Source organism: Colossoma macropomum, unplaced genomic scaffold, assembly GCF_904425465.1.
Source record: "Colossoma macropomum unplaced genomic scaffold, Colossoma_macropomum, whole genome shotgun sequence".
NCBI classification, from domain to species: Eukaryota; Metazoa; Chordata; class Actinopteri; order Characiformes; family Serrasalmidae; genus Colossoma; species Colossoma macropomum.
In genome coordinates, this window is record NW_023494787.1 from 30,128,158 (window position 1) to 30,140,995 (window position 12,838).

The following is a 12,838-nucleotide window of genomic DNA, read 5'->3' on the forward strand; positions in this document are numbered from 1 at the left end:
TACGTGATCATGGAAGGGATTACTTAAATCCTTAAGTGACAGCGAACAGATTGAATTGAGCCATAGAGGAATTACTGTTTAGTCTATTTAAAGGTGTTGTTGATGTTCAGTAATGATAGAGAGTTCAGTTTCCAATCACCTTAGAATGAGGCATTGAAGCATTGCACTCAGCTGGTCTCAAAAACAATTTCCCTCACTTTACCTTACTAATATTGAAATGAGGAAGAGAAAAACGTAATCTTTTGATCAAACATACTTCAAACACACATTATCAATCCATCTTTTATTTCGCTAGTTCTGTTGTTGTTTTGTCACCTAGCCTTAGTGGACAACACTTTTTATGCCATGACATCATTCACCACCGTTCCCCATTACCCTACCCTTCAGATATTTTTACTGTGGAGTAGCATTATTGTGCTGAAGTAACACGTTCTTCCTTACATGTTTATAAATGTTTAAACTGAGCGCCTCTCCTGCGGTTTATGATGACGGAAAAATAACATCGAGCACTGTCCAGGGATTTACGGGCTCTGCGTAATACTCCACATTTTGCTCCTTTGCTCAGAGGTTTGCTCCCTTTTGATGTTCCAAAAGCTTAATGGATCGCTGCCTACCCATCCAGAGAAAGACTAAGCATTTCACTTTTTATGGCCTAGCACTTGCGAAAGAGACGTTGTTCAGCCAACACTTGTCTGACGTCACGTGAAGCAGCTGATAGGATCATCAGGCTGTGTGTTAGTCTTTCTTTCACTCAAAAAGCCTCTTTCTCAACAGTGTTGATAACTCTCTGTAGCCATAACATGTTTGCTTTACGTGTACTTTGAGGTCAGTCCCTCCAATCCCTTTTCCCGACTGCTTCTTTCATTACTTTGGAATAAAAGTAATCTTCCTGAAATGGGGGTAAAAAAGAAGAGTGAATAATCTTGGCTGTGGGTTCGCAAACTATGGATTAAATATATTAAAATGATGAATGATCTGTTTTTCTGTTAGCTTTGGCCTCAGTGGGTTAATAAGTGACCTTGATATGTCTGGCATGTGTTACTATTTTACAGAATTACTCCACTTCAGGCTATATGAAACTGAGGAGCCAGTAAACCGCATGAAGTAAAAAAATGGAGCTTAGTTTTGTGTGGCTGAAAGCTGACGGCACTGTCTCTGTTCCTTTCCAGTCCTGCAGCTCAGACTACAGCAGAGACGCACTCGGGAGCAGCTTGTGGACCAGGGCATCATGCCACGTGAGTATGCAGCCTGCTCTGGAACAAAACAACTAAATGCCACCTAATAATGTTTAAACAAGTTATTAATCCCTCCTGAAACAGGCACCAGGGAGGCGAGCACAAGGGAATTGTCAGTTTGCTGAAGTCTTACGTGGCCTTGGCTAAAGATTATCAGTTAATCCACTGTTGTGGATGCAAAACAGTATCAGTCTGTTCTTGGCTATGATAAAGTCTCTTAAAGAAATAGTTTGGCAAAATATCAAATTTACACAGTATTCCCCTTACTCCAAATGTGGTAGATCAGCCAAAACATGTTTGGTGTTTGGAGTTATCTCACGTTCTATGACACACTATTATTTGTAAAAATCAACAAGTATAGACAAACATCAGGGCCGCTACTGCTGTTTTTAGCTTATGCAATGTGCTTTTGTCTAGAGCTGGGCGATATGGCAAAAACGCAGTATTATGATACTTCAGTAAATTTTAACGATACACAATATTTCTTTGGACATTTGATAAGTTGGACAAAAGAAAGTAGTGCCACGTTTAAAAAATGTCAAAGGAGTACTATGTGTGCAGTGATTTGTATTCAACATTTCACATACTGCACTGCACTAAATCCAATTAACCAGGACTAATTGTGCTCTCTTTATAATCTCTTAATAATGCAGTTTTTTAAGTATTGATGATGTTCACAATATGCTCAGAAAAGCCTATTGTAACATATTGTGATGTAGTTTATCATAACAGTAAATATTGTCATATTGCCCAGCCTTACTTTTGTCCATTTTTCTAGATAAGTGCCAGAAACCACATAAGGAAGTCTGTTTAAGATTACTTGCATGCAGTTTACACAATGCTAACTGATGAAGTATAAGCTCCTATCCCTTGTTAGCTACATTAGCCAGTCTTTCTAGGACTTTTAGATAAAAAATTCATGCAGATCCAGCCAGCTATTGTAACGTAGGCAAGAGCTTGCAGTTTTGTCCAGTCACCACATTATTAGTGCATTAAGTGTGTAAATCGTATCAGTGCTTTCACAGTTATTCTAAGTCTGCATCTTTTGTACAGAGGTGATTACATTTACCAGCAGTAAAATTGATAATATTGTTTATTTTCTTTTCAAGAAAATATCATGATAACTATTGCCGGTGCCTAGTTTAGAGTGAGGCAGTACTAGTGCTGGATGTTCTGCATTCACTTGCACTTCAATTTGCTTTTTCTCCTTATCTTGCTTGAATAATTGACTGCAGAAATTTCTCAGAGGTGCACTTAATTTCCAATTTGTTTCTCTCTTGTTTTTATCTGAAACGAGACTACGTTCAAAACAAGTTGAAGAAATGGACCAGGCTTACAGTCGTCACAGATTTGTACAGTTTTATTGCAAATTCTCCCCCTCTAACACAAATATTGAGAAAACTTGTTGTGGTATCAAGCATTCTAGGCCATATCAATACAGAAAAGGCCCCGAAGTCTTGGTGGGAGTGCAAAACTGCTCCAGTTTTGCTCCAGTGCAAAACTAAAAAAGGAAAACTGTGTTCACCAAAGATGTATTGGCTGATTTATTATTTTTTGTATGGTGAAAATAGTGTAAATTAGATTTTTCGCTGAACTTTTACTTTAAGACGCTTACTTGGTGTAAAGTGGAGCACATTACCCACAAGTCCCATTTTTCTCCTAATGTGTCCCATGGTGGATCGAGCATGTCATGAGTGGTGGTAAGATGAGCCGTTCTAATAAAAGAACATGTCTGTGGAGGATACACGCTGATAAGAAAGCACAGAGAGAACAATGGTGTGAGTGATGTCTGTCTGGCTCGGCAGGAGCTCACCCAGCACTAGCCGTCTGCGTGGCCAACATCTCCTGCAGAGCACCAAGCTCCAGACACGCTCCAGTCAGCCACTGGACCTGTTCTTCGGCTCTGAAAGCCCTGTTTTTCATCCCAGCTCCCAGACCTTATAGTCAAGTCACTCATAAGGAACAGTACTCGACCAGTGCCAGGAACACCGCACTTCAAAGTCGCATTTGGGTGCTTTCTTAGTGGATGACTGCTTGTAGTCATTGCAGCAGAAAAGTACTGTTTGAGGTGTAATGTTGGTTTAGTGGAATGACTAATACAGAGCCACCAAAAGGAGGTCGAGTAAACTGCCTCTTACCAAATCAGTTACTCAGGCCTCCTGTCATGAATGGATGAAACAGTCACTTCCTGTTAGTCGTGGAGGCAAGCGCATTGTGAAAACCAGTTAACCAGCGAGAGGAAGGAAACCTTTCATCTTGACAAAGTGTTTGTGTTCTCAGAAGTACAACTCTTTGGCAAAATGCTGACTATCTGTTTTCACTTCTGCAGATAAAAATCAATCTGAGATTTCCCCTTGGGTCATGCACAGGATTTTGGCAGAATTGCCCTTAGAATCAGCACAAGGGCAACCACATTCTAGTGTTTAGCACAGAAGTATTAGATAGAAACCTTCTGTAAGCAAATGATGATCTTTGGTGTATTATTCTCTCTAGCACTGAAGACTCCTGCTGCCTTTCATGAGCAGATCCGAAGCCTAGAGAGAGCCAGGGTGAGACTCTCACAGATCCTAAATATACCCAAAACAGAAATGAACTGGTTTATATCTATATTTAGCAGAATATATTTAAAAGAATGGTTATGCTAACTGTTTGCTGTTGAATTCTGTGTGCAAGTAGAAATCTGACATGATGTGAGCATTAAAATCTTTTCTTTTTCATTCACTGTTTCACTACGGTCAGACTGAGAACTTCCTGAAGCACAAGATTCGTAGTAGACCTGAGCGTGCAGAGCTGGTCCGCATGCACATCCTCCAAGGTAACCACACCACTAAACTTTATCTGTGATAATGAGAATTTTAGAGCATTCTAAGAACACAAAGATGAAATGATAGTGTAGTTTTGATAAAATCATGCAAAATGTTAAAAAACTTTTGCTCATGTATAAGAATTTATACAGAACAATATTGTATCTGAACTAAGTAAGAAATGCTGTGCTCAGAGACCCAAGCAGAGGCCTCACTGCAGGCCACCCAGCTGAAGCTGAAGAGGGCTCGACTGGCCGATGACCTCAACGAGAAGATCGCCCAGCGGCCTGGTCCAATGGAGCTGGTAGAGAAGAACATCCTACCTGTAGACTCTAGTGTTAAAGAGGCCATCATTGGTAAGCAGGCCAAAAAAGAACAGCAGTCCATTTGGAACTTATCTCTGGGTTTCAGTGGCTGTGATTAGAGTTTTTTTCATGGCTTTGTGTTTTGTTTTGTGCTGCTGGCACAGAGGGTGAGGTGAACTATCAGAAGACCCTGGACGTGTATAACTTTGATGAGGATAGTAGTGAAGCTCTGTCTCCAGAGGATCCAGCCAGTCAGGAGTCTCAGTGCTCAGTCCCATCCCCAAGAGAGGCTAAGCTGCCTGACATTTCTTCTGCTTCCCAAAGCCCTGGTTCCAATCTGCAGGTGAGTCTGCCAGCACTCTCCCTAACTGTTAATGCTACAGGTTAGACGGCATTAGGGCCCGACCTGTGATATTGCTGGGCTGGAAAACTTGGACAGTGGGAAAGTTCCACAGATTTATCAGTACTGGTTAAAATAGCACTAATAAAGGACCAATATTGTCACTTTAGATAAGGAAACCAAATGTCAAATAATACAAAGCTGTTTGAACAAACAAAATCAAAATATGCTGTTGGTTGCTAAGGGAAGTCTTGTTGGAACATTGTGAGAATTACCTGCTATAAGTTTTAAAGTTTTTAATTTGCAAAGTTGCAGAGTATAAAAAGTTTTAGAGTGTTTTTAAAAGTGAATTCTTTAAAGCTACTCTATATAAGACTTTTGTGGAACAACATTTTGTAATATTGGTGTGCTTCGGACCCCTTCCTCGAGTGGATTAATCTGCATGTCAAAAGAGTATTGAAAGAGAACTTGTTGAAGGACATGTCTTCCGAGGATGTAAGTGAACGATTTACTGTTATCATCATCTCTTCATCAGTATAATGTTTGTTTTGCATTTGAGACCTAAACATCAAGCTGGAACTTCTTTCTGAGTCCGTGTGTAAAGACATATGACGTAAAAACTTATGACGTTGTCCGAAAACTCCCACAACAATCCATGCCTCCAAGCAGCGCACGGCTTGAAGATTCATGTTAGACTTTAAGACTTTGAGCTCAAGTTTCTACTGTTTGAGCATAAGAAATTTGATAGTTGAGAACCGACATTCATACTTGACAAATGACAATAATGTCAGTCAGTAAAGCAGGATTTAATTAAATCTGTTGTAGTCTGTTTAATTGGTAATCACATATAAATTATATTATACAATATTAACGGTTATCATAATTTTTAATGCCGTTAAAAATGTACCGGTGACAAAATTTCCATGTTGGGCAGTGTGGATGCTGCTGTTTGCAGCTATACGTAAAAAAAAGTTTGTTACAAAGTACACACTGTTTCTTTTTTGAAAGACCACATTTATCAGGCTGAGAGTGCTGATCTAGGATCAAACTCTGATCATGCTGTTCTGTTCCTTAGAACAATGTAAAGCTATTTCAGCTTTACAGTGCAGCTGTTGGATACATTTCTTTTCTGTTTCTAGCTCCCATCTAGCCTGTGTTCTCTGTGGAGTGGTGCTAGATTTATTGCACTTTCTCCTGCTTTGTGTTTGAAGTGGCACGGCCATGTGGTTTCTGTCTCTCTTTATCTCAGCTCTGTCCACCTACGACCCAGAGCGCAGAGTTCTTCAGCCGAACGTCAGCAGAGGATCAAGCAAATGCTCGCCTCACAGCTGCTCCTCAGCCAGCCACCACTGCTGCCCCCACCAAATCTGGCCCCACCCTTTTGAAGGTGAGCCATGCGCTTGGGTGATGTAATTTCCTGCCAATGTTTTTCTCTCCTCACCTAATGGTCAGTGACTCAACAGTGTGCAGGAGGTCTCACTGTCAGTTTTAACTGAATGATAAATAGTGTGGGTGAATAAAATACTTATCTGGAGTACTAATAACCTTTGGCCACGTCTACTTTATATGCTGTGGAACTTCACTGTTACAAGAGGTAAGCTGGAACTTGTCAAAGTCAGTGCATTAATAATGCATTAATGCTATAAATTATTAACACCACTCACTTTTTTAACACATTGCCCTCGTTTGACCTTTTGAACTATCAGTAGTTGCACCCTGAAAACCACCTTGTTGCTATGACTTATGACATCAGTGACTTTCATGATAAACTTACGTACAGCTACTGCCATGCCATGAGTTTGTTTATCATAGTAGATCGCCAAGTCCAGAGTATCATTTATAAGCCAAACACAGTGCTGATGCCGGCAATACCAGTATTATCAGTAACACTGGCCCCAAAGGATGCCTTCGCAGACTACATCTGACAGTGTTCAGGGGACAGCTAAGAAAAAATAAACAAGGAGCAAATTAACAAAAGCAACAGGAAACTAGAAAGCTCAGTTTCCTCTTGAAACAAGATGTTACATAGTCGTATGAGAACAAGAGGCTACAATCATGGAGGAGGTGGAACATAAAGCTGCTGCTGCTCTTAGGGATGAAAGATTTATTTTTTATATTGAATCGTAATGTAAAAAATCCAGTTTTCAAATTGCAAAAGCAGCAATTTTCATTATTGCCTTCATTATCACCAACTTTATCTTAATGACTTTTAAGTGGGAAAATTCAACCCAATAAATGAAGCTTGTAAAGTACCCGAAAGTGAGCCAGACCAATTAGAAGCAGCCAAAACCAGTGTGCTGTGTACATGACAACCCAACCACAACTAAGCCTTAAGCCAGATTTGCTGGTTTTCTCTGCAAAAACAGGCCTGGATCTTTATTTATAGAAGATAATTGCAATTTTAATGCACAGTTGATTGATCAGAAAAATCGCAGTTATATATTTTCTTTAGGCCTAGTTGCTCTCACTGAATGTTAATGATAAAAATTGGAAACTGCATTGAAGCCTTTTTCTTCTGGCTATAAAAAACAAGCTGCTTTTTAAATGTAAATGTAGCTTTATTTAGGTTCAAGTTTGGGAAAATAAGACAAATGTGATAAATTGCAATTAACCCCACTAACTAATGCGATTAATCACATTTGTGACTTATGTTCAGGTTCAAGTCGACTCATTAAAGGTAATAAATATATTCTGCTGAAGGTTATTTTACACTGCTTTTTAAATGGAGAATACCCTTCTTTAGGGTCAAATTAGAGCAAATAAGATAGAGGAGATCAATCACGATTGACTACACAAAGAAAAGCAATTAATTGCGATTGATTATTTTATAATTATTTGACAGCCCTAGCTGGAGAAAGCACACTCTGGAGTGATTCAGACCAGACTGTTTTACATTGGTCCTTCCAGTACACGACCTTTCAAGAAACCAAAATATGATTTGGTTGTTCATGCAAAGCCAGTGTATTTTGGCTGAAACCATTTGTTCTCTTCATGTACTCCAACATTAGAGGCAAACCTCAAATGCACATCAAACACTGATGTTTACCTAAGATTTGAATCTGTTCAGATTTATTTTACAAATCAGAGAGATGTTTTCCTTTCTCAGCTGAACAATCTTTTCTTTACAGCTCTGAAGATAATCCTAAACATGAACTTCACCTTTTGTGATTTGCCTCCTTTGATCTGGCTTGCTCACTGTAAAGCTGTCTTTACGAGTACAAATAATGGTAAGACGTCCTGGGAGGACTCTGGAGCAGAGGACATTGATACAAAACAGTGTGTCACAATGAGAGCAGACTGAGAATGAGACTGTGTCCCTGTCAGGGGCACTTTAGGCCAAAGCAAAGGCTGAAAAGACTCAAATCTGGGGACAGCAGCAGCTGTCTTCTATCTTCTATTGGAGGTTAAATGAAATGCTCACTCTCATTCTACAGCTGAAACTGATGAAAGCGCAGGCCCACAAACCAAGAACGAGGCAATAACTTGTGCATTTATCATAATCCGTACCCTCAAAGCATATTCCACATATTTGTTCTGAGATCCATCCCTCCCTCCCCAGGGAGTGAATCTGAGCGTCCGTGTTCGCATAAGCCTGCCTGAAATGACGTTATTACAGCTCAGTGGCTTTTGCCTCCCTCCCTTAGATGCCAGAACCATTTTCATGTGTATCCTGTAGCTGAACACTTCAAAAACAATGAGGGTCATGTTCCTCCCCCCCTACCATACATCCTGTTTCCCCATCCTGTCATTTTAGGTGGGTGTTGACTCGCGGCCCACCTATTCACCAGCCAGCGCTAAAACGGCACGGCTTCGCCCACAAATCTCTCAGTCGAGGGCTGCAGTTCAATGCTGACTGCGTTGTTGCCACTGGCACTTAATCAATCAGACCGTGCTTAACTGTGTGATTCCAGGTGTGCTTTGGATAGCGGCCTTCCTAACTCAAACCTGCCCCCACCCCATCCCCCCTTCTTCCCCTGTTTCAGCAAAGTCAGCCCAGGCTGCCCAGCGAGAAGAGCCGCAGCAAAAAGAGCAAAGAGCCCAAGCCGAGGGTGAGGAAGCTCAAATACCACCAGTACATCCCACCAGACCAAAAGCAGGAGCCCAATGAGGCCCCTATGGACTCGGCCTATGCCCGACTGCTCCAGCAGCAGCAGCAGTTCCTGCACCTTCAAATCCTCAGCCAGCAGCAGCAGCACTACAACTATCAGGCCATCCTACCTGCGCCTCTCAGGTGTGTGGTAACTCCAACAAATACAGCACTGAAGTCCTCAAGGCACGAATAAGCCTTCAGCCTAAATGAATGCTAATGCTAATGGAGCTAATGCCGATGCCAATGTGTGAGATTTTACAACAGCTAATAAAATGGCTACCAAAACTTCCAAAGCTCTTAAATAATAAACACATATGTGTACATTGACCGGCCACTTTGTTGAGTATGCCTACCATATATGTGTGTGTGTACCTTGTACACTCTTTGTCCATTTTATCATGTCCATTTACCACATAGGTGCACTTTATACTTCTCCAATTACAGACTGTAGTCCATCTGTTTCTCTGCATACTTTGTTAGCCCCTTTTTACCCTGTTCTACACTGGTCAGGACCCTCACAGAGCAGGTGTTATTTGTGAGGTGGATCATTCTCAGCACTGCAGTGATGCTGATGTGGTAGAGGCATGTTAGTGTGTGTTGCGCTGGTACGAGTAGTTAAGACACACGTGCCTTGTTGGAATAAGAAGTCAACGTCAGTCCAACATCAGAGTGGCACAGTAAAGCTGTAATCAGCCTCTGGAGCTGCTAGATTGCTGAACGCATCTCATTGGCTGATCTAAGCTGTGTCCCAAACCATGCACTTCTATATCTACCATTCTAATGAGTGTGCTTCTAATGGTACTGCACTATTTTTACATACTATTAGTGTGCTAGTATGCTGTTTGGGACACAGCTTAAGTAACACAGCGTGAAATCTCAACCATTTAGATAATTACAGCAACAAATCAAATAAAATTAAGGCAGTACACTGAAATATATTTGTTAATATGCTCTAAAAATGTAATTAAAAAAATAAAAACAAAATGTGTTTTACTGTCTTTTGCGGGTAACGGTTACAGCTTTGATATCTCGTAACAAACCGCCACTGTGTTGCAAAAAATTAACTTGCGGTTGCCTAACAAAATGGTGGCTGCATCATTTCATGACGTTTTTGGAGTATTATGAATTGCAAAGTGGCTCGTGCTTAAAATTTTTTTGATTAATAATAATGTTAGTCTTTTTGCGTAAATATTGCATTTACATCACTCTGTTTACTGGAACTCCTGCCATTGCTCACAATTAAGAAAAGAAAGAGATTGATTATTTCAGCTACAGTTGTTATATAACACAGAGTGGAATGCAAACACGGCAAGTGCTGATTAATGGTTGCTGAATGCCAGTTTCTCCTATCAATCTGGCCTAACAGAATGTGTCAGCGCCTCGGCCCGAGCACGGCAGTTCCTCACATTTTTGTGCTCTCTGGCCCCTGTTTGTGCCAGATGAACTTCTGCTGCTATTGTCTGAGACGCAACTTGTTGATTGTGAATGATGAGAATACAGGAAGTTCCCCCTTTCATTGGACCCCCCCAACCCACCCTCCTCTGTTTCTCTTTTGTATACTGCAGGCCTGTAGCTGAGGCTCAGAGCAGCTGCCCTAGTGTGGCCCTGGGCAACAGCCAGGCTCTGCCTGCTCCGATTGTAGTGTCCATGCCCAGTGCTGCACCTACACGCCCCAACCATGCCATGAACAACCGAAAGCCTGGCCCTCTGCCTGCCAACCTGGACGAAATGAAGGTGCGTCCCACAGTACTCTACCTTTCCTGCCTGCATGGTGTACATAGGTGCTCACTGCATTTTGTGAATGATAATTTCCAGGGCAATTAAAAAACTACACTACAAACTACACTAAGCCATTTTTTCAGATTTTTTTTTTTAGTTTCAAAAATATTTTACAGTTTTGAAATCTAGTTTGATCACATGATGCACCGACATGCAGTTGACATATAGTGACAAAATACTGGTAAATGGCTTTCATCATCCTAGTTTATAACTGACCTTTATACTGAAGCGTTTTGAATTGTTTACAAACTAAATTTAAAGGGCAGTGCTACTAAAAGTTCATAATTTCTGCATAATTGAATAGGTAAGAGTCATTTAGAGTGGTTTGATGTGAAACAAAAGAATGGAACAATATTTTTTGTTTGTTTGTTTGTTCCATTCTATAGAAACTTCTGGAGAGTCAGAATTGTTCAGTTGTGTGATGATCGGAACCAGACATCTTTAACACCTCTAAAAGCTACCTCATAGAAAGTTATCAAATGAAATGGTTGCAAATACACTGCCTGATGCCAGAGACATTGTTTTTCAATAGTTTTGGCTTATATGGCTGTATATTTGGCTGTATATTTCTTTTAATATGTATTCAGGGCAGAGATGTACATTTTAAGGAAAAATACTACACTATGTTACCATCATCAGCATTACTTATGAACTCAGAAGACATGTATACGTTCACTGGTCATTTTGGATAGCAGGCTGTATTTGCATTGTACATATTGTGACCGCTGGTTCCTGTGAGCACCACTGTAAAGATATCTTCATACGTTTAATACGACTGCATCTTAACAATTGAATTACGCAGAAATTTTGAAAAAAAGGTGGAATTCCCTCTTAACACACCTGGTTCAGTCGTAATCAAGCCTTCAGGACCATCTGGATGTGAGAATCAGTCAAATATGGTCAGGCTGTAATAAAACTGGGAAAAAATAGAAGTAATCATTAGGATAATCACCAGGAGCAAAGAAATTACAATCAGTTAATTGCATGCCATTTACAGTCAGACCATCTATGTGATTTCAGAATAACTGAGATAGTTTGCATTGTTTTCCATGTAATTAATAAATAATAGCCCTTAGGAAGTAATGAGTGGAATATAAGGGGTTAGGTAACATATCAGTATTTATAAAATTTTCATGTTTATTTTATACCAAGTTAGTGTTGCTTCTAAACTTTTGGCCTTCAGTGTAATGTTGCACATTACTGCAATATTATTTGCTAGCAAGTGATAATTAATGATAATATTAGAAAATGATGTATTTTTGGTCAAGCTGTACCTTTGATCAAATGTGCTGTGTTCCCACAGGTGGCTGAGCTGAAGATGGAGCTGAAGCTACGTGGCCTTCCTGTCTCTGGCACCAAGACGGACCTCATAGAGAGGCTGAAGCCCTACCAGGAGAGCGCCTCTGCCACCACCACCCAGCCAGCTGCAGCTGTAGACACTATCGCTCCCCCAGCCAGCCAGCAGCCTGACAGCATGAGCACAACTCCCCCTGTGTCTCCTGCGCAGTCAGAGGTGACCACTGCCCCTATGGAGGAAGCTGTAGGGGACAGCAGTGCTAAAGCAGCGGCAGCCCTACCTCCAGTTCGGCCAGCAGCAGGTTCATCACCCCTGAGGGCAGAAGACATGGAGACCAAAGTGTCTGATAAGGACCAGCGGCTCCACGAGAAGGAGCGGCAGATTGAGGAGCTGATGCGCAAGCTGGAGCAGGAGCAGCGTCTAGTGGAGGAGCTGAAGATGCAGCTGGAGGTGGAGAAGAGGAGCCAGCAAGGAGCAGCAGCACAGCAGAATGACCCCAGCCCTCCAGCCCATATCAAAGAGGAGCGTGATGCCTCCCCCAGCTGTGGCTCGATGCATGGTCCCATGCCGGTGTCCCCAGCTGGGCTGAAACAGGAGGAACCCCAGGCACAGGTGCACATGGCCCCACTGCAGCAGTTTTATATGAGCCCTCCACAGCAGCTGCCCCAGACCACCCTCACTGCTCAGCCAGGCCCCCATATCCTGCTGCCCACTACCATGCACCTGACCAACAAGTCCACCACACCACAGGTCACTCTGCGCCGACAGGCCCTACTCACTTAATTCACAGTTCATGTAATAGCAGAATAAAAAAATGAATGACTAAAGAACTAATGTCACAGAACATTCATTTTTTGCAGAACGCAATCAGTAACTTCAGAGGAGAAAGATTCATTTTAAAATTTGGTTAATAACATTATTTTATTCCTTCTTGTTAAACTGTCATTGATTGAATGCAGCGGTGATTAATTTGGTGTTATTGTTATTT

General features: G+C 41.3%; 1 protein-coding gene across 5 annotated transcripts in view; it reads left to right on the forward strand.

Moving 5' to 3' along the window:
• mrtfbb (myocardin related transcription factor Bb) overlaps positions 1–12,838 on the forward strand; it is a 42,327-nt gene that overhangs the window by 22,954 nt on the left and 6,535 nt on the right. For 3 of the 5 annotated variants that reach the window (XM_036566817.1, XM_036566818.1, XM_036566821.1), the window contains 9 exons: positions 1,170–1,235; positions 3,729–3,784; positions 3,975–4,050; positions 4,234–4,395; positions 4,509–4,687; positions 5,934–6,071; positions 8,668–8,915; positions 10,340–10,508; positions 11,857–12,600. In XM_036566817.1, the coding sequence (XP_036422710.1) occupies positions 1,170–1,235; positions 3,729–3,784; positions 3,975–4,050; positions 4,234–4,395; positions 4,509–4,687; positions 5,934–6,071; positions 8,668–8,915; positions 10,340–10,508; positions 11,857–12,600 (1,838 nt within the window). Of the gene's footprint in view, positions 1–805; positions 826–1,169; positions 1,236–3,728; positions 3,785–3,974; positions 4,051–4,233; positions 4,396–4,508; positions 4,688–5,933; positions 6,072–8,667; positions 8,916–10,339; positions 10,509–11,856; positions 12,601–12,838 lie in introns of those variants that run through there. The other 2 variants (XM_036566820.1, XM_036566819.1) reach the window with 2 other exon arrangements.